The 27,327-nt window shown below is 41.7% G+C and overlaps 1 protein-coding gene across 4 annotated transcripts in view; it reads right to left on the bottom strand.

Annotated features, from left to right (window-relative positions):
- The window catches only part of ctnnd2a (catenin (cadherin-associated protein), delta 2a), a 293,452-nt gene that overhangs the window by 174,648 nt on the left and 91,477 nt on the right, over positions 1 to 27,327 (bottom strand). For all 4 annotated transcript variants that reach the window (XR_008393326.1, XR_008393327.1, XM_017453313.3 and 1 more), the window contains exon 4: positions 10,573 to 10,688. Coding sequence is in view for 2 of the 4 variants with exons in the window: in XM_017453313.3 (XP_017308802.1) it covers positions 10,573 to 10,688 (116 nt within the window). In the remaining 2 variants the exon portion in view is untranslated. The remainder of the gene's footprint in view (positions 1 to 10,572; positions 10,689 to 27,327) is intronic.

Genomic DNA, 27,327 nt, shown 5'->3' with positions numbered 1-27,327 from the left:
CTGTCCCTCTGTTTATCAGTTCTGATGTATAGTCTCTTTGTTAATCTGTCTGTCTCTCTGTCTGACCATCTTTTTTTCTGTATAGCCATACCTATCTTTATCTTGCTCCCTGTGTATATCTGTCTGTGTGACCATCTGCCTATTCATTTGTCTGTCTATCCACCTGCCCATCTGTCTGTTTTTGATTGTCCATCTGTCTGTCTGCTGATCTGTCTATCTGCCTGACCATCTGTTTACCTGTCCATAAACTGTTATATATCAGGTTTTCTGCCTGTCTCCCTGTCCATCTGTACGGCAACCCGTCTGTCTGTTTGTAAGGCAGTCTTTCTGTCTGTCTGACTGTGTCATTCAGTCTCTGCCTTCTTTTATATTTATTTCTCCCTCCTTTGCACACCTGTCTGTCTCTTTCTCTTTCCTTTGCTCTCTCACTTCATCGATTTGTTTGTCTGTCTATGCCTGTCTCAAGTCTAACCTTTATCTCTCTTGCTCTCTTGATCTATCTATCTGTCTGTCTGCCCATATGTCTATCTGTCTGTGTGCCCAGCTGTCATTTTTTATCTGACCATAAGCCAAACTTTCTGCCTGTCTGTCTGTCTGTCTGTTCAACCACATGTTTGTATATCAAATTATTTGTCTGTCTGTCCGCTTGTCTTTCTGTCTCTCTATATGTCAGTTTATCTATCTGTCTTTCTAATTGTCTGTCTGTCTGCTGGACAATCTGTCTATTTAATCGCTTGTATACGTCTGTGTCTGTCTTTCTGTCTATCTATCTATTTACCTGTCTCTCTGCTTTTCTGTCTGTCTGTCCATTCAACCGCTTGAATATCAAGCTGCATGTCTGTCTTTATATCTTGATTTATGGACCGTCTGTCTGTCTGACTAACTGTCTGTCTTTCCTTCTCTTGCTCCTCTCTTTCTTTTACTCTTTTTTCTCCTTTAACCGTTTCCTTCTTTCTTTCTTTCTTTCTTTCTTTCTTTCTTTCTCTCTCTCTCTATTTTTGTAAGATTTTCATTCTCCCTTTTATCTTTCTTATATGCCTGCCTGTTCATCTATCTGTGTCTGCTTGTCTAGCTGTCTGTCTGACCCTCAATCTGTCTCTCTGTAAGTTATTCTCTCTGTCTGTATGTCAACGGTTTTTCAACCGCTTTCTTTCTTTCTTATGAAACACTGTGCGCTCTCTCGTTTCCTCTCCTCCTCGTTCTCCTCGCATTCACTGAAACACTCCATATATCCCATGACTAGGAAAAAGAAGAGAAACTGACTCTTTGGTCCTTGAGTCCAGCAGCAGGAAGTGAAAGTGACACGTTTCCTGTTAGCTGTAACAGAGCCGCTGCAGCGGCGTCCCCGTGCTTCATCATGTAAATGATTGCTTTAAATACAGTAAAGAGCTCACTGAGAGGTCGGGTTCTCTCACATTGCACCGTGCGTTCTTTCTCTTTCTATTTGCATGATAATTGAGTGTTTGGAGGCTCTTGTTGGAACACCGGACTTGTCCTCACTTAACCCCAGAATCGACCTCTTGTTTATGAATCAATGCACCGGAGTCGGAAGTCACGGCGTTATTCCCCACACAAACCAAAGCTGTTTTCTCCACTCATCATTTAATACATTTATTCTTTAGTTCATTCGTTTACAAAATATTACCTCCCAATACCTTTTCAAACAAACACTACTTATTTACTAGATTCTATTTATTTATGTATTTCCTTTTCTCTTTCTGCTTTTTCAGATTGCTTTCTTCGACCATTTCTTTTTCTTTCTTTCTTTCTTTCTTTCTTTCTTTCAGTACTTAATTATTTCCCTCTATCTATCTATCTATCTATCTATCTATCTATCTATCTATATTATCTATCTGTCTATCTATCTTTCTATCTATCTATCTGTCTATCTATCTATCTATATATATATATTATCTATCTATCTATCTATCTTTCTATCTATCTATCTATATATATATATATATATATATATATATATATTATCTATCTATATATTATCTATCTATCTATCTATCTATCTATATTATCTATCTATTTATCTATCTATCTACAATATCCATCTATCCATTGTCCTACCCTCTTTCTTTTTTTCACTTCTTTCATTCTTTCTTTTCTCCACACAGACTAAGGTGGATTTTCTCCAACTTTCACATTTTTTATAAAATTTACCACAGTCAATGTACTAGTTAGGGGTCCAAGGACCAAAGGTTACACTTCTTTCTATCTATCTATCTATCTATCTATCTATCTATCTATCTATCTACTGTTTTGATGCTCTTTCTTTTTTCTTCTTTTCTGTCGCTCTGGTGCAGTGATCTGTAAGGAGACATTTATGGAAGGAGTCTCCAGTGTCAGAGCTTTGTAACAATCAGAGGTAAAGCTGTAACTTTACGGTTCCTGACATCTTCAGAGGACTTTAAGCTTTGCTGTATTCATTTAGACGTCCTCATCCTGATATTTTATCTTCTTAAATGAGATCATTTAGACTGGTAACTGACACAGGCACAGATTCTTTAGTTACAGAGACACGCTCCATGCCCCATGCTCTTTCTTTACTGTATTCATCCGTCACTGTTTGCTTTAAGAACCTACACATAATTGTATGTCATTGTACTTGGCGAACATGAAATAGCTTGGATGACATAATTTGCTCTGTAATGTCTCTCTTTAAGCTGGGGTAATGCTGTTTCATTCCTGCACACGCTGCGTCTCTGAGAGGCTGATTACCCTGCCGTAAAGAGAGGATTCTGAATGGTCTCTCTAGTCGATGCTTTTCAGACCCGGCTGTTGAATGGAAACATCTAGAATAACACAAGGACACAAAACGAACTGCCGGTACTACTGAATTAGACACTTTGGTTGTTTCCTGTAAACTGCAATACTGTAAACACCTCCATATCCAGGTCCACTGCTCATCTGAAGGATAAGTCACTCCATTTGGTTCTGTGATAGGAAAATAATCAACGACAGGGCGGTGTGATGAAGCCTCACCTCGCTGACGTTGATTATTTTCCTATAACAGCCTGTGTTTTATTCCTCTTTAATCCACAGCGATTAGAATCCTAACAATTAGAATTTTCACTCGTGAAAGTATAACACTGTATTTTTCATCCATTTATAGGTTATGTTTAACGTGGTGGAACATCCGCGAAACGCTTTAGTTCCTGTTCACATCTGTAAAGCTATAAACATCTGTCACCTCACTAGACAATTTTATTTATTTATTTTTATTTTATTTTATAAATCTTTTTTTTTTAATTTTTTTTTTAACATCAACCTTCAGGGCATTCATTATTTAAAAAAAAAAAATGAATAAATAAAAAAGATTTTTATTTTTAAGGGTATTCTGAATAATTTAATGCTAACTCAATTTTTATTACCGTTCCATCAATATATATAGTGGAAGGTTTCCAAGACTACAGTGAGTCAACACTATTATTATTATTATTAGTCCTGCCTAAAGTGACATTTATTATAAATTCAAGAGTTGACAGACTTTTTTTTACACACACACACACACACACACACACACACACACACACACTGAGTCATATTTACTTTACTCCTACTCAGACAACATTAACATGACTTAACGTGAAAAAATACAGTCATTAGCCGTACGCATGGCAGCTGCCTGATTTTCAGCGTTTAACAGATAGAATTTCATCAGTCGTGCTTCAGGCCCGTGAATTGCAGTGCAGGAGCGTTCAACACTCCCCCCATTATCCAATTTGAATAATAAAGTGTAGGCATTTGGCCGGGAGCGGCGGAACGGTGGGGAGCTGGAAACGCAGAACTAACACACGACTTCGTCTTAATGTCCTCACACACAGTCAGCGTTTAGAGATGAGAGCCGACCGACGAGGAAACACGCGGGTAACGGCCCGCTGAGAGAGCAGATGTTCTGGGGAAACACGCCGTGTTGAACACACACACACACACACACACACACATACACTAACACACACAGAGTCTGGGATGGGGGCACGCACTGTGAGGATCAGCTTAAACGATGGAAATGCTTAATGGAGATCTCAAACATTGGAGGGTGAATATCAAGATGCTTGACACACGAACCCATGACCTTTCAGCTTCCATCTTTGTTACATGAACATTTTTGTAATAATTTACAGCTGAGTTTAGAATTTTTTCCAAAGAGTGACTGAGAAACGAGTCTTGTTATTGAGTGAATATGAAATAAATATTTTATTTGCCATCAAGCAGCTCAAATTCTCTCGACTTTCTGCCTCCAAAGAGCTACAGCAAAGGTCAACGACCTCATCGTCACCAATACAATACCTCATCTAGAAGAAGTTTTGAACGTGCTCTTGAGAACATATACGTCATGGGCGGCCACAGCGGTGTGTCTTGTTCAGTCTTTATCCGTAAACACGGTTCCTCGTGATGTGTTTCCGGCTCTGTGTCTTCGTGCGCGCTCTTCGCTTCATTGTGATGGAATAAAATATGAAATGCGAGGAACACGTATGTTTCAATACTTCAGTGTTCTCTTGCAAAACTTTCGCGTCCTCCCGTCGTCGAGTTTGTACAAAAAGGACCGTAGGAGCGGTCCGTAGAGTTTTATTTTGAGCTTGGACTCGGGTATAAAGACGAGTGGTCGGTCCAAGGCGTGGTTTTCAGAGAGGACACAAATATCGTTGAAAGAGAACACAAAAAACAACAACTGCGAGAGACCGCAAAGTTTCTCAGGGGGAACGTAAACATTTTTCAAGCGAACGCAAAAGCAATCGAAACAGACATTTTCCTCCTATGTCCCCTTAGGGGCTCTGTACTTTTAATGTTTATTCATTACGAAGAGGGCGGAGTTTGTGTGTGGGCGGTTCTGTGACTTGGTCAACACGCAGAACTGCTAAAAAACGGACGTTTAGATCAGATTTATCATTGATGCACTGCATTTGGCACCAAACTCCAGTGCCGAGGTGACAAACATTAAAATTTTAATTCTCGCCGCTGAGATTCGACAATGCTGCTATTAAGCATTTAGGGTGAAAACCGGCCTTTGAAAAAGGACCAGCGCTCCATATTTAACATTAAAACCCAATTTAGATTAAAGAGTCTCTCTCGGATGTGAACGTAATGGATTCCAGAGACGTGTTTTACACCACATTATGGCAGAATGGCAGTGATTCGTTATAATCATAGCGAATATTACCGCTTGAGTAAAGGTGCTGGAGCAAAGCTTTAAATTCACATTATACTGTAGGGTGAAGATAAACCCACTCGAACACACACACACACACACACACACACACACACACACACACAGACACACACACACAGACTTGACTCAGAGAAAATGAAGGACACATAAAACATATAAATCTATTATTTTTCCTATCTAAAACCGTTCCACGCTTCACCACCGTCCTCATACCACAAATCAGGTCCTTTCCAGAACCAAAAATGCCGGCCTTGATGCAAGAATTAGTGACTCTGTTGCCGTGACAACCACTCAAGTTATTTTTAAGTCAGGCCAGCGTATGTAAATTGAAATTTGCTAAAAATTTTGAATCAGAAGACCGAGGACGTTCCTGTTGGTCTGTAATATCTCTTTATATCAATTCTTATTGTCTTTTATTTCCGTATACATAAAGTCATGCTTTCACGCTGCCCCTACGCTACAGCCATTTTCATTTTGTCCTTAGGGTACACAAACTTTTGCACCCAAATATAAAATATTTACGTTACGCCTCGTCCACCTCACACAACCCTTACTCTCTCGTCAGAGTGTTATTCCGCCTCTTTTTTCCTTTAATTCCTCCCGGTTCTTCGCTTCTCTTGCGTTTTTTATTCCAATTTACCCGTCGCCGCTTTGCCCAAACCGTGATGCCGAACCGAGACGGAAAACAAAAGTACACACCTGCTAGTACACACGCTAGGGGAAGTGGAGCAGGATTCGTGAAGAATGACTCCAATTTATTCGCAGATTACAAACACATTAGTGTTAAGCAGTTCCGGGGCATTCCGTCCCCACTTCTGGACTTCTAATTACTCACGTCCCTGAACGAGACGCTCCAGCACACCCGGTTCTTCCACCCTTAACGTTTCGGAACTATTTTTAAAACTGGAACGGCTTCAGAATAATCTCCGAACCCTGGCACAAACGTTACACACGTGCAAAACACAAACGTCCCGAGGCGTTCTGTTTCTCTTCCACGTACGCAATAAGACGTGATTTACATCTGACACCGGAGACTCCTTCCTTAAACGATAAACAAACATCTCGTAACTAAGGAAACGACGACGTATTAGAACCTGTTGTTGATATAAACCTGCTCACTGATCCAGACTTCAACAGTGCCATGGTATAAACGTATTTAATGCAATGAGGCTCAGGGTTGAAGTATTTGCTCCAGGATGGGCTCTCTGAGAGTCTGGGATTTGAACTTATAACCTTTCAGCCACTAGGACCGAATGTTAAACTGCGCTGCCGAACCTCCGCTGCTCGCTCAGGCTGAATAATTCGGGCTTTTTTTTTTTTTGTACGTGGAGAATGCCAGAAATTCTTACATCCACCGGCTCCGAAAAATCTGAAATGTCAGGGCGGAAAAGGAGCTGCTGAAGGGAACCTGAGAAAACACAGCGGCGTGACGTCAAACCGCAGGAAGCAGATTGAAAGAAACAGCAGGGTGTTTGTGTCGAAGCTGCAGTGTGAGGAGAATAATCATGTTATTAACCACAGAGGATCATGAACAGAAGACTGGTCCAGGGTTTACACTCTGAGAAACACACACACACACACACACACACACACACACACACAAAGAACTTTTCCCGTTCTCAGCACTCGAGTTTGATTTCGTTATGCGTCTCGAAGATTATTTACGTATGTATTTCTACACATGGTCAAACACTTCATTTACAGCCGATAGAACCTTAAATTTCCAAATGTCACATGATTTTATTGAAGTTTTGACACAATTATCCAATCAGCCAGTCATGTAGCAGCAGCGTAACGCGTTAAAATCACTCAGATACAGGTCAAGAGACTCGGGGGAGAAATCTCTGTGATCTCAGTGACTTTAACCGTTTGAGTCTTTCAGAAACTGCTGATCTCCTGGGATTTTCACACGCGGCCGTCTAGACAGAACGGTGAGAAGAGATCGACTGTTTCGAGCCGACAGGAAAGCTCCGGTAACTCAAACAGCCACTCTTTACAACCGTGCTGAACAGAAAAGCATCCCAGAACGCACGATACGTCAAACTACGAGGCGAAAGAATACTTTCTGTATTATTTACGGATTTATTTATAAATATAATATACTTACAGTATGAATCGATTACACTTATTTCTAATGAAAACATTCACGACATTTCTTGTGGTCCTAATTCTTCTAATCCTGGTGTCAATGAAATGGATTAACGCTTTGTGTAAACACGTTCTACGTTATAAATGTATAAGATATCACTCACACTGTATATACGCGATAAAACACGCCATGTTGCGCCGTTTTCGGAAACCAATCAACGACGCAAGCCGAGTCGCACGTCCCTAAGCGTTCTATTCCTCTAATTCCTATAACAATTGTTTCTTTTTTTTTAAATAGAAGTGAATTCATTAAAAGAGCAGCACGTGATGCGTTTTATCCGTTTACAGTTACATTTACTGTAACGTCTATGGAACAAGCTATACGTCATAGCAGCTATAAAAAGTAAAAAAAAAAAAAAACAACAACAACCTCAAAACAGATAAAAGAGTCTCAAAAAAATGTAAATCAAGCCGGAGCGATCGTTAATATTTTCATCATTTCGTCACTGATATAAGGACGCATTGAGGTACTTTAGCGATCACATTTTTGTCATCTCACGGGTTTTGATATAAGCCTTACGTAAATCTTCCCTTATTGCTTTATTAAAGATTTACGCAACGTTCATGAATGTGTTATGAAGGCCCTTGAAGTGAAGTTACTGAAATATCTGACAGAAGACAAGATGCAGGGATTACGAGTATGAAAATGCAGCCCATCACACACACACACACACACACACACACACACACGCACGTACGCTCTTTCTCTAATTCGCGAATATTGCGTTCGTTTAAGCAGCGAATCAGCACAACCGCGCCGCAGAATCATGCGCTAGCACTTCTCCCTCGTTCCAAGCCAGCCGGATGGAATTTTCCCGACCCGGTCCAGTCCGAGTAAATTAAAAAGGGTAAAATCAATATTACAGAACCGTTCAGCATTATAGTTCTGTCTCGTTCCAACTCTCGACAGGAACCTTGAGGAGGCTCGGAGGCTTTTTTTTTTTTTTTCCTTTCCTGCCAGCGCAGACTGACTTATCGTTCTGCTCCCTGCAGGCTTCAGCCGTAGTTTTTCATTAGAAGGCTGAGAGAATGATCTCTTCTGCAGGGCAAGTGTGTGTGAGTGAGGAGAAAGATGCAGGCCGGGACACCTCTCAACATTTCTGTGCAGTCGCACACACACACACACACACACACACACACACACACATTTCTGAGTGAGACTTGAGTGTTACTGCACTGCAGAACTTCTTAATAATTGAACATCGTTATTCTGCTTGTTTAAAAGATGCCACGTGAAGCTGTCAGCCTTCTCCCAAGCCAGGAAATATGAATATAAAAATGTGTGTGTGTGTGTGTGTGTGTGTGTGTGTGTGTGTGTGTGTGTGCGCGACCATCAACACTCCTCCAAACTAATTAATAGACCTTTAAAAGACAGCATCCCTCTGCTTCTCTCTCTCGCTCTCTCTCTCTCTCTGTTCAAAAAAATGTCTCAAGCTCCTACAGGAAACCATGAGTATACACACACACACACACACACACACACACACACACACACACACACATACACACTGAGTCACAAGTAAAGCCAAGGCACTAATAGCTAAACGTAATTAACAACCAAGGACGATGTGGATGGTGGCTAATCGTGGTTAATTACTATCGATTCTGTGAGACCTGAAATGACATTTTCGTGAGGAACTCACGCTTCAGGATCGTTCCTGATTATTAAAAAGGTGTGAGTGTTTACATACACGCTCGTTTATCCAGGTACGATACTGATATTACCATATTTAAATCAGATTAAAGTCTTTATCAGCCTTTAAAGCCTTTATTTTAAAACCACAACAGCAGCACAGTCTTACAGTACAAAGACGTGAGGGTTTAAATCAGAATTAGAACCGAGTTCGGACATGAAATCAGACAAATTCCGATCCAACGAAATCCAGCCTTCACTCATTTCGATTTCTAATCACACCAGAAGTAGAACAGAAGCATTAACGTTACGTTCTCGTTAAAAAAAATAAAAAATAAAAATAAAAAAAAACTTGAGAGCAGCTCTACGTCTCATTTCTGGATTGTGATTGGTCAGAAAGCGTCGATTCATTTTCTAGAACAGCTAACTACAGCTAAACTGTATTCATTCGAATACGTTACCGTTTCTATAGCAACAGTTCGTTCACAGGGACATGTACAGCAGACGCTCCGCATGAACGGATAAAAAAAACAACAACGTGTAATCGTTACCGCAGTGAAGCGTTGATTTAAAGCCGCGTTCACGCCGTCTCACCGATACCATAGTTACGACATTTCGACTCTGTAGAACTCGTGATTACGAGTTTTCCGAGAGTCCCGACGTGCACCACCTGATCGCTGCGAAGTCATGCGGAAACGCTCAAAATGGCGGCGGCATGAATGCAGCGCGGTTGATTTGTGATAGATAAATACATAAAGAAAGAAAGAAAAATTTTAATCGCTAGGCAACTTATTGTGGTGTAAGCGGAATAAAACACTTCAGGATAGGAAAATACTCAGAGTGGTAACCTTGTTGTGTATAAATATATTTTTTATAACAACAAGAGCGTTTTACTCCGTACATATTGCATCACACAAGTTAGTTCCTCTTCTCACATACGTTATAGCAGATATAAACAGTTGTTCCGTCACCAGGCCTCTCTTTATTCTTTACTCTCTATATTACCTATTAAGTTAAAGTTAAACTATTTGCATTGACTCCGCCCTCTATCTTGCATTTTAGCCAAATAAAAAGTGATTCGAATCAAATATTTGTTTTATTGATCAACGACTGAGCTAAGCTGGTAGCTCCACCCACATCTGCCAGCACTCCAGCAATGCAGAAGCATCACTGCTAGTGTGTGTGTATGTGTGTGCGTGAGTGAGTGTATGTGTGTGTGTGTGTTTGTGTGTGTGTGAGAGAGAGTGTGCGTGTGTGTGGACCCAGCTGCTATTTCTTCATGCAGAAAATGTCAATGTGGCTCAGGGAGGCAGGCAAACCCACAGACCTGCTCCTTTCATGTGGAAACCATGCTGGCCTAACTCAGGTAGAACACACACACACACACACACACACACACACACACACACACACACTGGAAAACTGCATTTTAGAATCCCAATGGTATCACACCATACTCAAACACTCAGACTGAAGCTGTATTATTTCAAAGAAGTCTCTCTCACGTGTTCTTGTTTCTCTCTCTCTCTCTATCTCTCTCTCACACACACACACCCTCACACACACATACACACACACACACACACACACAAGCAAATGCATGAGTCTTTACCTTATGTTACTCATGGTGTTGCTGGTCTCAGATCCTCGTTTGCATCGCTCCAGTTGGGTGGCGACGATTTGGCGCTCAGCCTCCAGCTCTCGAGTCAGTCTCTCAAACTGCAGCTCCTGATCCACAGAGAGAGAGAGAGAGAGAGACAGAGAGAGAGACAGAGAGAGAGAGAGTGAGCTTAAAGCAATCAACATGCAAACCAATGCCAGAAAGAACATTAGGGAAGCATCAAAGACCTCTGGGCGTGACTTCCCTGCACAGAGTTAGACCACAGCTCACTATTTAATTGCTGCTGTGCTTCACTCTTCACTGATCTTTGAGAAGAAATAAACATTAATGCATAAACCTACAGTACGTAAACCACCCACACCGCACACTTTACCCATAAACCAACCACAAGGCAATTCGTCTTCACGGGAGCTGCATAATTAGAACATCTTCTATAGGAGGAAGAGCTGTTCTGGTGCAATAGGAGTAGGATCATGTGATACACTACAGTACAGTTTACACTAATGCTAAACGCATGCTACAGTTGAATATGGTGAAGCACGGATATTTGTGATGGTCTGATCTCTGATCTCATCCATGGCATATCTGATACCGTGTTGGATGTAGACCCCGGGGCAGACCTGATGCAAAGATTATTCCTCACAGTTGGCTTGGGAAATTTCTAAGGATGCCTCCATGTAGGATCTGGAACCTGTCTCCATAACCACCTCCAGAAGAAGCGTAAGGAGAATGAAGGAAGCTTGACATAGGAGTTCGATAAACAAAATGAAATGCCCTCAAGCTGTGGCCTTGATTTGCATATTGGAATAATCACGGTTGAATCTGAACCTGTAATAACATCACCGGTGGTTTTATTCCTTTATACCAGTAGTCACCAACCCTCTTCCTGAGATCTCCATTCCTGCAGGTTCCACATAGAACCGTAGACACCAACCCTCTTCCTGGAGATCTCCATTCCTGCAGGTTCCACATAGAACCGTAGACACCAACCCTCTTCCTGAGATCTACATTCCTGCAGGTTCCACATAGAACCGTAGACACCAACCCTCTTCCTGAGATCTCCATTCCTGCAGGTTCCACATAGAACCGTAGACACCAACCCTCTTCCTGAGATCTCCATTCCTGCAGGTTCCACATAGAACCGTAGACACCAACCCTCTTCCTGAGATCTCCATTCCTGCAGGTTCCACATAGAACCGTAGACACCAACCCTCTTCCTGAGATCTCCATTCCTGCAGGTTCCACATAGAACCGTAGACACCAACCCTCTTCCTGGAGATCTACATTCCTGCAGGTTCCACATAGAACCGTAGACACCAACCTTCTTCCTGAGATCTCCATTCCTGCAGGTTCCACATAGAACCGTAGACACCAACCTTCTTCCTGAGATCTCCATTCCTGCAGGTTCCACATAGAACCGTAGACACCAACCCTCTTCCTGAGATCTCCATTCCTGCAGGTTCCACATAGAACCGTAGACACCAACCCTCTTCCTGAGATCTCCATTCCTGCAGGTTCCACATAGAACCGTAGACACCAACCCTCTTCCTGGAGATCTACGTTCCTGCAGGTTCTACATAGAACCGTAGACACCAACCCTCTTCCTGGAGATCTACGTTCCTGCAGGTTCTACATAGAACCGTAGACACCAACCCTCTTCCTGAGATCTCCATTCCTGCAGGTTCCACATAGAACAGTAGTCACCAACCCTCTTCCTGGAGATCTACGTTCCTGCAGGTTCTACATAGAACCGTAGACACCAACCCTCTTCCTGAGATCTCCATTCCTGCAGGTTCCACATAGAACAGTAGTCACCAACCCTCTTCCTGGAGATCTACGTTCCTGCAGGTTCCACATAGAACAGTAGTCACCAACCCTCTTCCTGAGATCTACGTTCCTGCAGGTTCCACATAGAACAGTAGTCACCAACCCTCTTCCTGGAGATCTACGTTCCTGCAGGTTCTACATAGAACAGTAGTCACCAACCCTCTTCCTGAGATCTACATTCCTGCAGGTTTCATCTCCAACCAAAATCAAACACACCTGTTTTAGCTGTTCAAGAACTTCTTAAGGAAGTGATTAGATGGTTAGGTGGTCACCATTATGGTTGGAGCTAAAAGCAGATCTCCAGGAACCACTGCTTTATACATTATTGTCCTATTTTCTCCTCAATTTGGCTAAGAACACCTACCAACCCAAAAAAGGGTGGCACTAACACATGGCTCTTCCTCTGAGGCACGTGAAGCCAATCTCTGCGTCATTTCAGACTGTTCCTCATGCAGCGTCACAGGGCAGTGTACTCTAACACACTCGGAGGAAAGCTGCTAACTATCTGCCCTATAATGCATGCATGATCTCACAGATGCCCGCAATTAGCTAGTGTCACTCGGATTGAAAGCAGGAAAGAGAGTAAGTTATTGTTCCTATAGTAACAACATACACAGGTGAAAGAACAGGTGGAAGTGCATGTAGCGGACTTTTGCCTATATAATTAGTGCGGCAAAAGACGCCCTGGGTTCTCTTACCCTATTCAACTTCAATGTCTATGGTTGCAATTCCCCTTGTATGTGTTTCAATGTCATAAACTGTCACTAACTAGACGAATGTTTTTTAAATGGTATACTTATGTGTAAGCTTGTTAACTGAGGTAATACTAAGTGTAGTCAAACACCTTTTCTAATCCTATATTAAATGAATATAAATCTTAATCTGACACATCAACCCTCCACACCCCGTATAGCAATAATGAATTCCCAACAACCAGGTAAAGTTTAGGTATATGTATTAAAACGCTATTCTTTGCATGTATATCAACTTAGAAATAAAATGTATTCAAAACTTTAACTCAATGTTATATTTTTTCTGAGGTTTTTAAAACAATACCATTACCAAATCAACAGGTTACATATAACCCCATGTACATGCATAAGACAAGCAGTTTTCAGTTATACCCTTTAACCTATGGGCCCAAAACAATAGCCTACCTAAGCCGACACACCAGAATTTCTATAAACCCCACACACACCACTGTTCCTGATGCAGGCCTGAATTGTAGCTTGGGGACGTTGAGGCCTTAAAACTGTATTGGCCGCTTCATACGAATCGCGCCACAAAACCAAACAAATTCACTCACGAGGTTGATGGAGATGTCCGTGCCCAGAGAGGGTCCATGCACCGTCACTGCAGCCCTGCTCACGCTCTCAGTGTGTGCAGTTGCTCATGCGCCGCTGTAGTTCGCGTATCAGTTCAAACAGCAAGCTGTCTTCCTCCGGTTAGTCTCGCAGTCTTGTTCCTCAGAGGCAACTCATTGGCTGTCGAAGCCAGATAGCATACCACAGTCCCAGCTACCGAGTTGCTAACTTTTCAGGCAATACTATTAGCTGAGCTATTCCGACAAATTCGTTTTGAAAATGTCTCTATGGGATACCAACTTCTTCCACATGCAAAGCAGTGAATAGGTTATCGGTCTGACAACCATTAAGTGTTACTTAAGCACGAAAAGTAGCATTAATCACTTTACAGTTCCCCAGTGTGATCTTCTCTGTGTCTCGCCTGCAGCCCAAAAAAACGTGACTTTTTCTTACGCAGGATTTGCCTCCTCCCCTGACCTCTCACCTTTCCCATTGATTGGCTAGCACTTTAACCTAGAAACAAATAAATTGATATCTTTCATATTTTCTATAATTTTCGTAGAACAAAGTAGCAATCTTTTCCACATGCATTTGTACATACAATTATTTAACATGGAAATACAGAATTCCAAAAATACAGTGCCTGTGTATTTAAATTCGTACCAAACAAAAGGAAACTTAACCATGTATTTTCTACAGGGTTACATGCAGATATTATTTTTTTGGTTGGTGATAAGTTAGGGATTAGTTAAGTGTTCACTGAAGTGGTGGGTCTGTAGGCGTTGCTTGAAGATAGCGACAGATTCTGCTGTCCACATAGAGGTTGGAAGTTCATTCCACCACTGAGGGATAGTCAAGGTTCTGGAAGGTTCTGAAAAGGGACCTCGGTAGTTGTTAAAGTTTATTGTGAGTATTAAAATATCTCGTAGAATGATCCAGCCTTATTTGGAGTCTCTTCTAGACACCTATAGCATCAATCTTACAAAGATTTTTTTTAGCCCGGTATTTTGAGACGTTTTCTGCTCCCAAGCGAGAGAGAGAGAGAGAGAGAGAGAGAGAGAGAGAGAGAGGGGGGATCTCATAGTGTTTGCCTGAATGAAACCTTGCAGCCGCTGACTATAAATCAGCTCTCCAAACATCTCTCACGGTCAAGGATGTTCCTGTTGGGATTGAAAGAGAATCATTAGCTCCTGTAACATTGCGGTCTTCAGCAGGACAGCTGAGGTGATCGATCAGCTTCTACGTGTTGTTGAACATGTCCTAAACCTTCAGGAAACTTCTGTATTCGTCTCAGGAATTCATTCATTCCTTTTTGTTTTTTTTAAACGTGAATCATCGAGGTATCTCAGCAATCATCTCCCAAACTGGTCAAAATGAGAAACTCAGAACTTCAATCAAAGTATCTGCTGCTATTTGTTAGACGTGTACCTGCTTTAATTACTAGCGAGCACTACAGGATCGATGGCTGGCTGATTCGCTGGCTATATGCACACGACTGCGTAATGGGACAGAGTATTGATCCAGCCTCTGAAGCTATTTGTGCCCTGATGGTATCTCCATCCAAAAAAAAAAAAGCCCACAAAAAAAAAAACACCTCAGTGTGCACCATTCTGTCCCAAATCGACACTTGGCGGTAAGAAGCAAACATGTCTTTCGACCCCCCCTACACCCCCCACCTTCCCGCTCCCTGCCCCTCCCTCACTATAAGCACTATTCCCAACTTTCAGCAAACGGAAATAGATCAATCCCCTTTTGTACTTACATCATAGGTGGCCGGTTTTCAAGCTGTGAAAATGAAAATGTTCTGAGAGCCGGAACAATTCCGAATGAAGAGAGGGTAAGGAAATGAGCTGTTCGGACAAAGCCAAGAAATCCGGTGTCTGGCGTCTCCCAAAAAACACGCAAAGCGAGCTTTGGAGAATTCCAAGTCCAAATGCACAAATTGCAGAGTTGCTCAAGTTCAATATCGGCGCTACGAGGCAACAGACCGAGTCATCCGTCCTGTCGACTTCCCCGGATTCCGTGGACCGGATTGAGGTAGCGTCTAGCTCCGGCTGCTCCGCAATCCGTGCCTTTTTGGCCAAATTCCTGCACTGGTTTGAGACACGGTACTCCGCCGCCTCCCTGTCACACGCAGCAGCCGCTCAGCCAGGCACAAAAGTCACCATGGCAACGGGGGATCCGGCAGCCTCCCGCCCTTTTTCTTCTCCGAGCGCTCAGCATTTCATCACAAAAGACGCCCCTCCTACGGGCTTCACACAGCGAATGCCCACCTCCATCCGAGAGCCTTTCAATCGTTCTGCTCGGATTTGCAAAGTGGAAAGTGGGAGGTGCGTCATTGAAAACGAAAAGAGCGTCTGTCAATCACTGCAAACGTTGCTATGTCTTCCTTTTTGTTATCTTCTTCTTCTCTCTGTCTATCTGTCATCCTTTTCTGTCACTCCAGAAGCTTTGTCTAAAAAGCTGAAATCTCCAGAAAATCGCTCCAAACTCTCACAGCAAGCCTGCGAGGCAGCATGCTGGGGACGTAACGGAGTACGAATGCGGTGTTCGGAATGAAATGTGTTTTAAACTGATACGAATACAGATAGGAGGCACACGAACTCTTTCCGTTTCTGCTTTGGTTTTTTATTTTTATTTTTTTAAATAAAGCTTGCCTGAAAGGTTCACAGAGCATCGGGATTACATGGGACGAAATCATTTGTGCAGGGGGTGTTTACTTTGTGCGGCTCTGTATTGTGTATTTACAGCGTTGATTCATACATCCTTAGTAACTGCCTGGTCTGGGTCATGGTACTTTAAATTAGGCTACTAGTTTGGTCATATTTTGAAGTACAGAATGAAGTACATGCAAGTGCAAACAAAATAACTGTATGAGTGGGATTTTAAAATAAAAACATCTGTAGTCGAGCCCAAATATGAACCGGAGTGATGCGGCTGAGGTCGAGGAACTGTTAAAAAAATCTGACATCTGGGCCACGCCCACTTCTGGTTCATGTTCACCTTCTATTAGCAACAAGCTAAACAGCTAACTGTCATGAGTCGTGTATATTTTCCTCTTCAGAACAGTGAACTGTAGAGTCAGATATTGTTATTTAAAAAAAAAAAATAATAATACTTGGATATACAGTATACATCATTTAAAGCTACTATGGGCGGCCATTTTGATTAAACGTCAGTTGCTGAACTCGGAGTTGAGCAGAGCCCCAAGAGGAATTCCGAGCTGAATTGGGATTTGAGAGGGAAGCGCTGTTGAATTTTTCCTAGTCGGTGGTTGGAATTACACGTTACAAACTTTTGCAGAATTTGTCCGAATTCAGATACGGACAGTGGCACAAAAAAAATAAAAAGATAAACATTAAAAGCATTAAGTAATTAATATTGGAAAATGTATTAAAAAAAATAAAAAAAATTAAAAAAAACAGCAGACTGGAGCAGAATGAGGCTTGGTTATCGCGTAGTCGAGGCAGTGCTCTGCCTCCTGACTCAGCCAGAGAGTGTCACTCGCTCCAGTCATGCATTATTCAGAGCCTGGACGCTGCTACTTCACTCGGTGCTAAACGGCCCGTCTGATCCAGCATGTGCTAAATTAGAGCCAAATCCGTGCCAAGGAGCCATCCTGGAGGCGAGGCACTGTTTTATGCAGTCAAGCTGCAAGTCATATACAACTGCCAGTTTTGCAAGCTGCACATAAACATTTCATGAGTGTGTGAAAGATGAGATGCTGACTTTACTGCTTTATGCCGTTGCGAACACTAAGGGCTTAAATAGCAGGCTAAAATTTAACATCTAATGTCTATCAGGCTGGATCTATCGTAACCTTTTCATTCAAATAAAAATAAACACTACATGTACGCTTCATCCGTCCTTTTATGTCATGTGTGCTTTATTTATTTACTGTACAGTGTGCATGGTCTCTCTACATTTAGGCTCCGCCCACACACACCATATATGGATATATATTTTTTGAAATCTCCACTTTATCCTCCTAAAACTCGTATGTTTCCGAACACGTCTGTCGCGTGTGTTTTGCAGGTGCTAGGACAATTATCGTCGTCAGTCCTCATATATGAATCTTTGTTTGTTCATTTTTGGTTTAGAACTTGTAGCGTTCTTGTGTTTGTCCTTCTCTACCGCTCAATACGTAGTTCTTAACGTTATTCTTGATGCGTCTGACCCCCTATTGCCACATCCTGGGCGGCTCAGATGCTCGTGAGCGTTGTCGAGTCAGCTATTGCGTTGATGTGTAGATATAAACAGACATTTCTATTTATTTATTTATTTATTTATTTATTTAGGGGGGGGGGGGGGGGGGGGGCTGTACTGTGTCCAAAGGAATTTTTATTAATTCCATTTTCAAAAATATCCATACACATTATGGACAGAGGCCTCTTTTTTTTCCAGAAGTTTTTCCTCTGAATTCATTTTGGGAAAAGAGAAATAAAAAGAAAAGAAAAAAAGGATGAGAGTAAATCATCCACTGACGAGGCTGCACAAAGATACTGTCTGGGCTAGAAACAAATCAGCTCCAGCCTCGCTTCTCGCATCTTCATACCGTTCTATTTATCTTCCTTATGGACGTTGGTGTTCTTGAGTGCAGAAAAATCCTAAATTAAGACATCTGTTAGCAGGAAATAATGATGATGGTGATGCCAAAAAATGTAACTTATATTGCTGCGTTTTTATCTTTGAAAGATAAAAGTCCCTGTTAGAACTCAATACAATACAAACCACTCCTGCTTGCGAATACTAACACACGCCGATTGGTTAGAAGATTACTGAGCCGCTGTTTTGCATACCAACAGCCTCTATTCTCTCTCTTTTCATCAGGGTAATGGCAAGGAACCATGGGAGAAGAAATGGCCCGTTGGTCCATTACAATCCGAGGAACAGAATGAGAGTGACATAAAACCCCTGTTTGCTGAAAGTTGACGGTTTATAAGCTGCGGAACCAAAATCCACATCCGTGCAAAAGACGACAGTTCTGAGAGACGAATCAAATGGCAAAAAGCTTCTCGGTTCTGTTCAACAAGATGTTTGTCAAACCCGTACGCGCACAAGGATGACTCCGTATGTGACGCCCACGTTCTGTGTGACAGTCCTGTTAGAGACGGTGAAAGCTGGAGGCTCGGGGTTTCAGCAATTCAGCAACACACTGAAGAATCTTATTACATTCCCTGGAGAGGGTCACATGACCAACCGCAGGTCATGTGATCTGCATGGCTGAATGAACTCATGCATCCGTCAAACATATCCTCCATCCCTTTTTTTTTTTTTTAGGAAAGAACTGGATTTGTCCTAGATTTGAATATCAATCAGTGTCCACACATCCCTTTAACCCTTTCCTGCATAAATTAAAAAAATAACATATCCGAATTTTTCAAATGCTCTATTATTCTAATTATTATCAGTTATGTTAGAAAGTAAACGGATCGTCCAGGTGTTGGAATAGCATGAATAATAAAATTGCACGTGCATGAATATGAATACATTCATAAATATGCTTAACATTCGAGTCTGTCAAACATAATTACAGAAAAGATCGTTTTGTTAACAAAACACGGCAGCGTTCCTGACAATTACACTGTTTCGGATTATCGCATGTCGCATGCAGCTGATTTTGAAAGTAATCTCTCTCTCTCTTGAAGTTAATAAAGACCAAAAAAAAACAACAACAACAACAAAACAAGAAAAACGCAGCTTGTCGTATTGTGTTAGCGAGAAACTAACTGAAGATGTGGGAAAACTTGTCACAGCTTTACCTCTGACTGTTACAGAGACTCCTCCCGTAACTGTTAAACAAACATCTCCTTACAGAAAACGTCACCAAAACAACGACTGCACACGTTTTTTAACGTCTTTACAAAAAAAAAGAAGTCGCTACTTAGTAAGTCATTAGTCGAGCGCGTTAACACAAACTTGTCAGAGAAAATGAATCAGATTACTGAATCAGTTCTTCATTTTATTGCTTCTTTTTACATTAAAAAAAAAAGATTTAATACTAACTGTAAACATGCCACACTACCCCCTAGTGCCCACGTTCAGATTACATACAAGAGCAGACGTATAAATCAGCCTTCGTACAGTACAACCTGTTTGAAAAGAGAGATTACTGCAAACTTCCTGAGAGTTCTCGCATTGACCCCGGGTGCTTTTTTTTTTTTTTTTTTTTTTTAAAGCGTACTAGCTACTGAGCATCAGAGTCAGCTTTATTTTATTTATCTCCTACTGCTCCATCTATTTATTATCCTGAGGTCACTTCTGCACTCCTGCACACCACACACAGCTCCCAAATGACCTGGATACACTTTGATGATATTATGCATGGATTTTTCTCAAGTCTCCAAATGTACTTGGAGCTACATTATAGAGGGAAGTCATGTTGAGTTAATCACAGCATCTGGAAAGGAATATGCGCTTGATACGTTTACGAGGCAGGGCAGGAAAAAACGGGGTGAAAAAAACTAAACAAAAAAACAAACAAACAAACAAAGAGGTCCACATTTATGTCATGAGTTTACGGAACAGGACACGATGCTAAATCGTAGGCAGAAAAAAAGCCAAGGCCAGGTCAAAACACTCAGACTCAGACCTGCAGACAGGAAAGACGCTGCAAAGAGCTACCGGAAAGTGTCTCTAAATGAGGAAGAGAGCAGAATCAGGTGAGCTAGGTTAGTACTAAGGTTATAGGGACCTCTGGTGGTGTGGAGTGAGATTGCCTGGTGAGCCAGTGATATTCATATTTCATTGTAAAAAAGAGAGACTTAGCAGTGTGAGACTTTACAAACTTCATGAGAATTTGGAGATCATGTTTTTATATCATGTTATAAAATGCGTCGTTGTTTGTCATTTATTGTACTGACGTAACATTTTATGATGTACTCTCACAAGGCTGGCGTGCTCAAATTGTTTTCGAAACAGTCTGGATGGGGATATTTTCGAATATGCTGTTTGTTTCTTTCTTATAAAGAATTTTAAAAACATAAAAAAAATATCTGTATATGCCTGGAGGTGGGCCTCGATTTCTCCTCCAAAGGCATTTTGGGAAGAAAACGTCAAGTTACGTCAAGCTTGACTTACATCACACGTGCCGTGTGAATCCGCGCTAGGCAAGGTGCACCTCCGTTCTTACATCACCTCTTACTTTAGCCACGCCCACTATCAATAAACGAGCGCTATAATGGCTGCAAATACGCCCCGAAAAACCCTCAAATCAACCCTCTAATAGGGTTAGGCCAAGGTTCTACCTGAGGACACTCAGAGAAACGTCAATGACCTGCGGCGCATTTTGAAGACGTGGTAACGAGGAAGAAAACGAGGCTCTACCGTACGTGCCGAGACTGTGGAAGTTAACGCGTTTTGAAATCAGATTAGAAACGTATTGGCCAGGGAAGATACTGCTTGCAAGTAATTTGACGTGGCAGTTGAACACAGCGCAGGAAAAGAAGAATGATAGAAAAATAGAGTAGATGAATAAACTCGAATAAGTAATAAATAGAATATTTTCTGCAGTAAGCATAAAATGCAGTATGTGCAGTAGAGCGTGTGTGTGTAAAACGCTCAGGAGGAACATTATAGTAACTACTAAAACTGCCACATGTGCATATTTTACATTTTGTACAGCACACAGAGTTCCTAGAATAATGAAAATGTTGCCCTTGACTACAAATAATAGGTAGGTGCTATATTTCGTGTGTGTGTGTGTGCGTGTGTGGCATTTGAAAGACACGTAAACAGCTCAGGACAGCGTTAAAACCATACACTTTTCAAAAACGAACACAGGTCTATTTTCCCAGACGTGTAAATTAACATTGAGCCGCGCAGCAGTGAAGCAGCAAATCTCAGGTTTATATCAAATCGCTCGTTTCTATACTAACAGCTCGTTCACAGGGACTTGTTTTTATGGTGAAAGAGTTTATTTATTCAACTCCGCATTCATGGAAGGAGTCTCCAGTGTCAGACCGAGGTGAAGCTGTAACCGAGTTTTCTAACGTGTTCAGAACGCTGGAGTTTTACGCTTCCTGGATTCTCAGGAACTTGAACGTCAATACACATCACATCACATCACAGGAAATACACGGATGCACTCGCAACCCTGATATTACCGAGCGAATATGTCCAGAATAAGACAACAGAATACAAACACATGAACTTTGTTATCAGCGAGACCACTTGATCACTGATAGCAATCCTGATGTCCAATGTTGTTCATATAATAACCTGTTCCGGTGTCAGGCTCTGCGTCCTGACGCCCGCGCTCAAAGTAGACACAACAAAAAATGAGTTCATGCCCTTACAAGCTGAGATTGGAAGCTCGTTGAAATATCATCCTAAAATGTCACTGGCTAAATGCCAACCTGAGACAGAGCAGTTTGTCACAGGCTTGAGCGAGGAAGTGGCGAACTTTTGAACGTGCGCCCGGATTCTTCTGCTTCTTGGCTGAATTAAAACATCCATCCGGTCCGTATAAGTCTTCAGAGACTGGAGGTAAAAGGATGGAGACAGTACGGTGCTGGATACTGAGAAATCAGCTTAATCGATAAAGAAGTTCTGGAGAAGTTTTAAAACGCAAAGGAAAATCTCATGCGTACTCTTTCCATATTCCATACCGTGTGAAATAAAGTCTGATTCGCAATCCTCGGAAGATCCGGATCCTGACGCGGCAAATCGACCTTGCACAATTTCACGCAGCTCGTCTGTGAACGTTACCGGGAAATGATCGACTTTATGACGGTTTACACCACTGTCGGATTCTGATTGGTCAGAAGGTGTCGATTCATTTCCTATAACAGTAACGTGCGTACAGTACGCACATCGGAATATTCCTGTATACACGGTTGTTGCCATTCCTAAAAAATGTTAGCACCCACAATTCCTTGTGGAACGAGCATGCGCATACATCTCCTTTCAGTGGATTTTCTGAATAAGGTGTTTACATGCAACAAAACGGGTAAATTCCAGGGCTGGGAATCGGAATATTGTGTTAATCTGGCTAGGGCCATTGGATTGCAGCGGACATGTGACTCGATAGTAATTAAAACGCTGCCAAATTCCGATTAACATCGGAATAACGATGTGCATGTAAACGTAGTCATAATCGATATGGTGAAGTTTTCTGATCGAACGCTTATGGAAGGAGTCTCCAGTGTCGGCACTTTGCAACAGCCAGACGTAAAGCTGTAACTTTAAGTAAGTTTTCCGACATCTTCGGGAATTTCGTTAACGTGACAAGCTGAGGGGGTTTTTCTTTTAGTCTTATTAACTTAAAGAGAGAGAGGAGAAAGAGATTTAAATTCGTTTAAATGTTTTTTTTAAAAATGACGGTTAAATGTGAAACGTACTGTAAGCGATAAAACGAACGCATAATGCTTGTGACATGTGATAATGGCTGTGGTGGAAGAGGCGTAACGTGTCAGCGTGCCAACTTCAGGGGGGCTCCACAGGTAGTATGCTAATGTTTTGAAGGTTCTTTTTGAAAAAGGATTAGTCTCAGTAAGGGATTAGTATTTACTTTGAAAGAGGGAAAAGTGCCACTTTACCTTGTTTGACGCAAGACACCAGGATGAAGCTTTATTAGGAACGATGGCGTACGTACTGTAGATAGCATGGATCGGTCCAAACAGCTGCCAAGATGGTCTCAGATGAAACCGATTTCTTCATCCTACGCAGTGAAAGCTGACTGCAGTACTGAAGTATCAACGGCAATCTGTGTTTTTGCTCCAACACGGTCTAAAGCAGGTCATTAACTGAGGAGCTGAATATATTTAAGGTGCGTGAGGAGAGCCATCAAACTCAATCCATAAAGGACTTCCTCTGAGATCACTTGTTCTTAGTAGTCCAATTGAATAATACATCATACTGAATTTACATTTACGGAAAGCAAGACTTTTTTTTTACGAGGACATTTGGTGAACGCTAAAGTCCCAAAAACCCACAGGGATCCTGATGAGAACGAGACGATTTTCACTTCTTTCACTGCCCGAAACTAGGATTTAATCAATTCCACCTTAGTCCCGTCAGTACAAATTATCCATACATAAACACATGTTAACATCTGAAATGCGTTTTCTCCGATTAATTAAACGGAGCCGTTCTGTGGCAGCGGATCCACCACAAAAGTCCTTAGGCAAAAGAACGAGAGAGAAAAGAGAGAGAGAGAGAGAGAGAAATCCATAAGCTGAAGTTTTCACATTCTTCTAAAAGACACGTGGCTGTAAATGTGTAATGTTCCGCTTCTCCATGTCCCAATTCATAAAATAACAAGTCTGTTCTACTATGTAGAGAGCACGAATAAATCAGAAGAATGTTTTTATTCTGGCTCGGAGCAGGTCCACCTGCAGCGACGGCATGATTGAGTAGAAATTTTTTTTAAAAAATGTGGCCACCGCGCTGTAAAATATGAATAACGCCAACCGGCATTTTTCACTCACGGCACTGGATCTGGAGACACGTTTATCACTGAAAAGCATAGAGATGGACAAAACAGGATGTCCTGAAGTGCCATTTTTTTTAAAGGTTGCCTGATAAAAAGAGTTTATCACAGGGGTTCCCAAACTTTTCCAGGGCAAGGCCCCCCAAACGGCATTAACATTTGACCGAGGCCCCCCTTTTGCAAGATGTCTTTAAAACACATTAAAAATACAGACTTCTGAATATATCCCCCATTTTTTTTATTAATAATTACATCTTACATCATTACATTACATTAGGAATTGATTGTGTGTGTGTGTGGTTGTCTGAGAGTGAGAAAGAGAAAACATATATTTTTCACACCAAATTGTTGAGGACCCCTGGGCGTTCCCTGGCGGCTCCCATTTTGAAAACCACTGGTTTAGCATGTTCAAAGTGAATATTCATTGTCGGAAACGTCCAGAGGATTTATAAACACGGCCCTAAGTTGTTCATTTCATTTGTTAAATCATTTCCTGTGACGTGAGGCAGGTAAAGCAGAGAGAAAACATCGTAACACTTATTACAATAACAGTGTTTATGATTAGAGATGGGAGGATCGATTGATTATAGTTCGGAATCAGTTGATTTTTGGCCTGAACGTACGACCGAGTCATTTTTATCTGCTTCATATTTTATCGGTCTGACATTCCTGCAAACAGTAAGAACACCCGAGGCAAGTTTGCCCTGTTTTTGACCCTATTCGGTTTCCACATACTTGATCTTACTTGAATTGTATGAAATACTTTTAATTCTTTCATTGGTTCCATTATTTCTTCTGGTTAAGTCCTTTCTTTCCGACAAGGCTGTGCGTTCCTACATTCATTTTAAACACGAATTCCAGTGTAAAGTCGACGTGTCTCTTTTCGATCCGATGGAAAGCAGTAATAGAAATCATTAAAAATTAATCCATTCAATATGGGGGAAAAAATGGGGCTGTTTTCAAATAATTCCTCAGTTTTGCAAAAGCTAACGTTCAGCGGCTCAAAAAAAAAGTCCAAACGTTCAATCAAAACGCAGAAGCGTGCATATATTAAGGCCACAAACTGAGGGAAAAAAAAGGGGGAGTTAAGTACAAAAACAAGCAAGCAAGTGCTTTTATCTACTCCAGTGTTATTGCTCGCTATCAAGGAGAGCGCTAATTTGGGGAACGCTTATCTCATTAGCGACCGCTGTGGAGCCTCCCGATGGTGGCGATCGAAGGATTTATAATGAAATCCTCAAAAAAACACAAGACAGAAGTAACAAGAAGAAACCCATTGAGCTGGGGAGATAATAACGGCTTCCGACTGTTCGGTCTTGTTCGAGCCGCACCTAACGCGACGCTCCTCAAATCGTCGCTCCGCACCGTGGCGGTCCTAATCGGGATCCCGCAGAAGGTTTATCTGAGAACACGGGAGCCGTCACTTGTCAGAAACAGACGTGCGTTCTCCTCGTTTAATTTCCATTAACGCTCGGTCCACGCAGGGCGGCAGTTTATTTATGCGAAAACAAATGCAGCCAAAAGAACAGCAGCAAAAACAGCAGCTTGTGCGGGGGGAATAATTAGTCAAATGAAGCGTGATGCGAATATTCTTTGCCAAAAATAAACAAGGACACCGCGGAGATCTGCTAGCGGTTCATCTGTATAAATTTGGCTGGGGATACGCCAATACGGATGAGATAATACATTGTGATCGTTTTCCTCGATACTACAGTACCATGCCACGCATCAAAACATAAATCGAGCCAGAATGTGACAGTGTTAAAAAAAAAAAATGATTCAGCACATAATTTTAGACACTGTTTATACTCACACGCTCGTTCTAATTCTTTCTCGTTTCTATAGTAACAGCTCGTTCACAGAATCAGAGTAAAAACGTGTAATTTTTGATACAGTGAGGTTTCCTGTACTGTAAGGAGACGTTTATGTGACCTGTATGGAAGGAGACTCCAGTGTCAGAGGGAAAGCTGTAACTTTACGCTTTTAAACGTCATTACGAGTTTACGCGTCTTTGCGGTTTCAAGCTGCGTTTTGTTTTTGTCGTATTAACGTCGAGAGAGAGAATAAAGCGAGGGCGGGTGAGGGAACGACCTCCAATCTAGTAATCCATGCACGAAGAACAGGACCATATCAACACGCATCTCTATTAAAACACCAGCCCATCGTTTTATAGAAATGAAACAGAAAAGAAAACGCGAGGCATTTAAAGCCGACCTGACATCAACTTCCGCTTTTGTACGTAGCGCCCGAGTGAAAGTAAATATACACGCATTTACTCCATCCTTACTCATAAGACTCTGCATAAATATGATATCATGCGTGACAAGAAACAGATAGTCTAAGAAAGGCGATACACAAATAATACCCACATCCTGGAGATTATTCGGTGGCAAAACGATCTCGAAAACACACCTGAGTGCTGTGAAGGAACAATATCTCTCCTATGATTACACTATAAAATACTATTCTTCCATGCTGTGTATATTCAGTTTAATTACAATCTCTGCAAACAAACATCTGCACACAAAAAAATCCCATTTAAGCAAAGGAAAAAACTAACATTAAGAGTACACTGAGAATTATACTGTTTCATAAATTGCCTAAAACTAAGCGTGTAATTTAAGCAACCCAGAAAAAAAAAAAAACCCCGAGCCCGATATGTATTCTTTAATTGGCTTTACTGTGCAATCTGATGAGGGACGCGAAAGTTCAGTGGAGTGGAAGCTTTGTAAATACCAGTGTTGGTGAAAATGAGGCTAAAAATAGGACCAGCAAATGAAACCGAGTGTAATTTGAACCTGACGCACTGCTGAAGGACTGGGAATGTAGACCTGCTCCCTGCATTTCAGAAAGTAGTTCAAACACTGCACAGCAAACTCAATTAAAAAATAATACTAATAATTAATGAAATCGATTTTACATAGAAATTGTACGCTCGCCCTACGATATGCAACGCTGAGGAATAAGCGCAGTTAGGACTGTGTTGCGAAACCGAGCACGTTGAAGCATCGTCCAGAACACCCTTGACGACTGCTGATTCAGGTTAATTACCCAGATGCACGTGTTTCAATGATCTGCGTTCTCGTCCTCGTCCTGTCCAGTACACGCTCGCGGTGACGTGAATACAGACACACAGGAGCGCTGATTAACATGCAGCGTGTACCACAGATTTGTCAACTGTCA

This window comes from Ictalurus punctatus, chromosome 23, assembly GCF_001660625.3.
Source record: "Ictalurus punctatus breed USDA103 chromosome 23, Coco_2.0, whole genome shotgun sequence".
Taxonomy (NCBI): Eukaryota; Metazoa; Chordata; class Actinopteri; order Siluriformes; family Ictaluridae; genus Ictalurus; species Ictalurus punctatus.
Note: the sequence above shows the minus strand (reverse complement) of the source record. Positions and strands in the feature narration are given on the sequence as shown.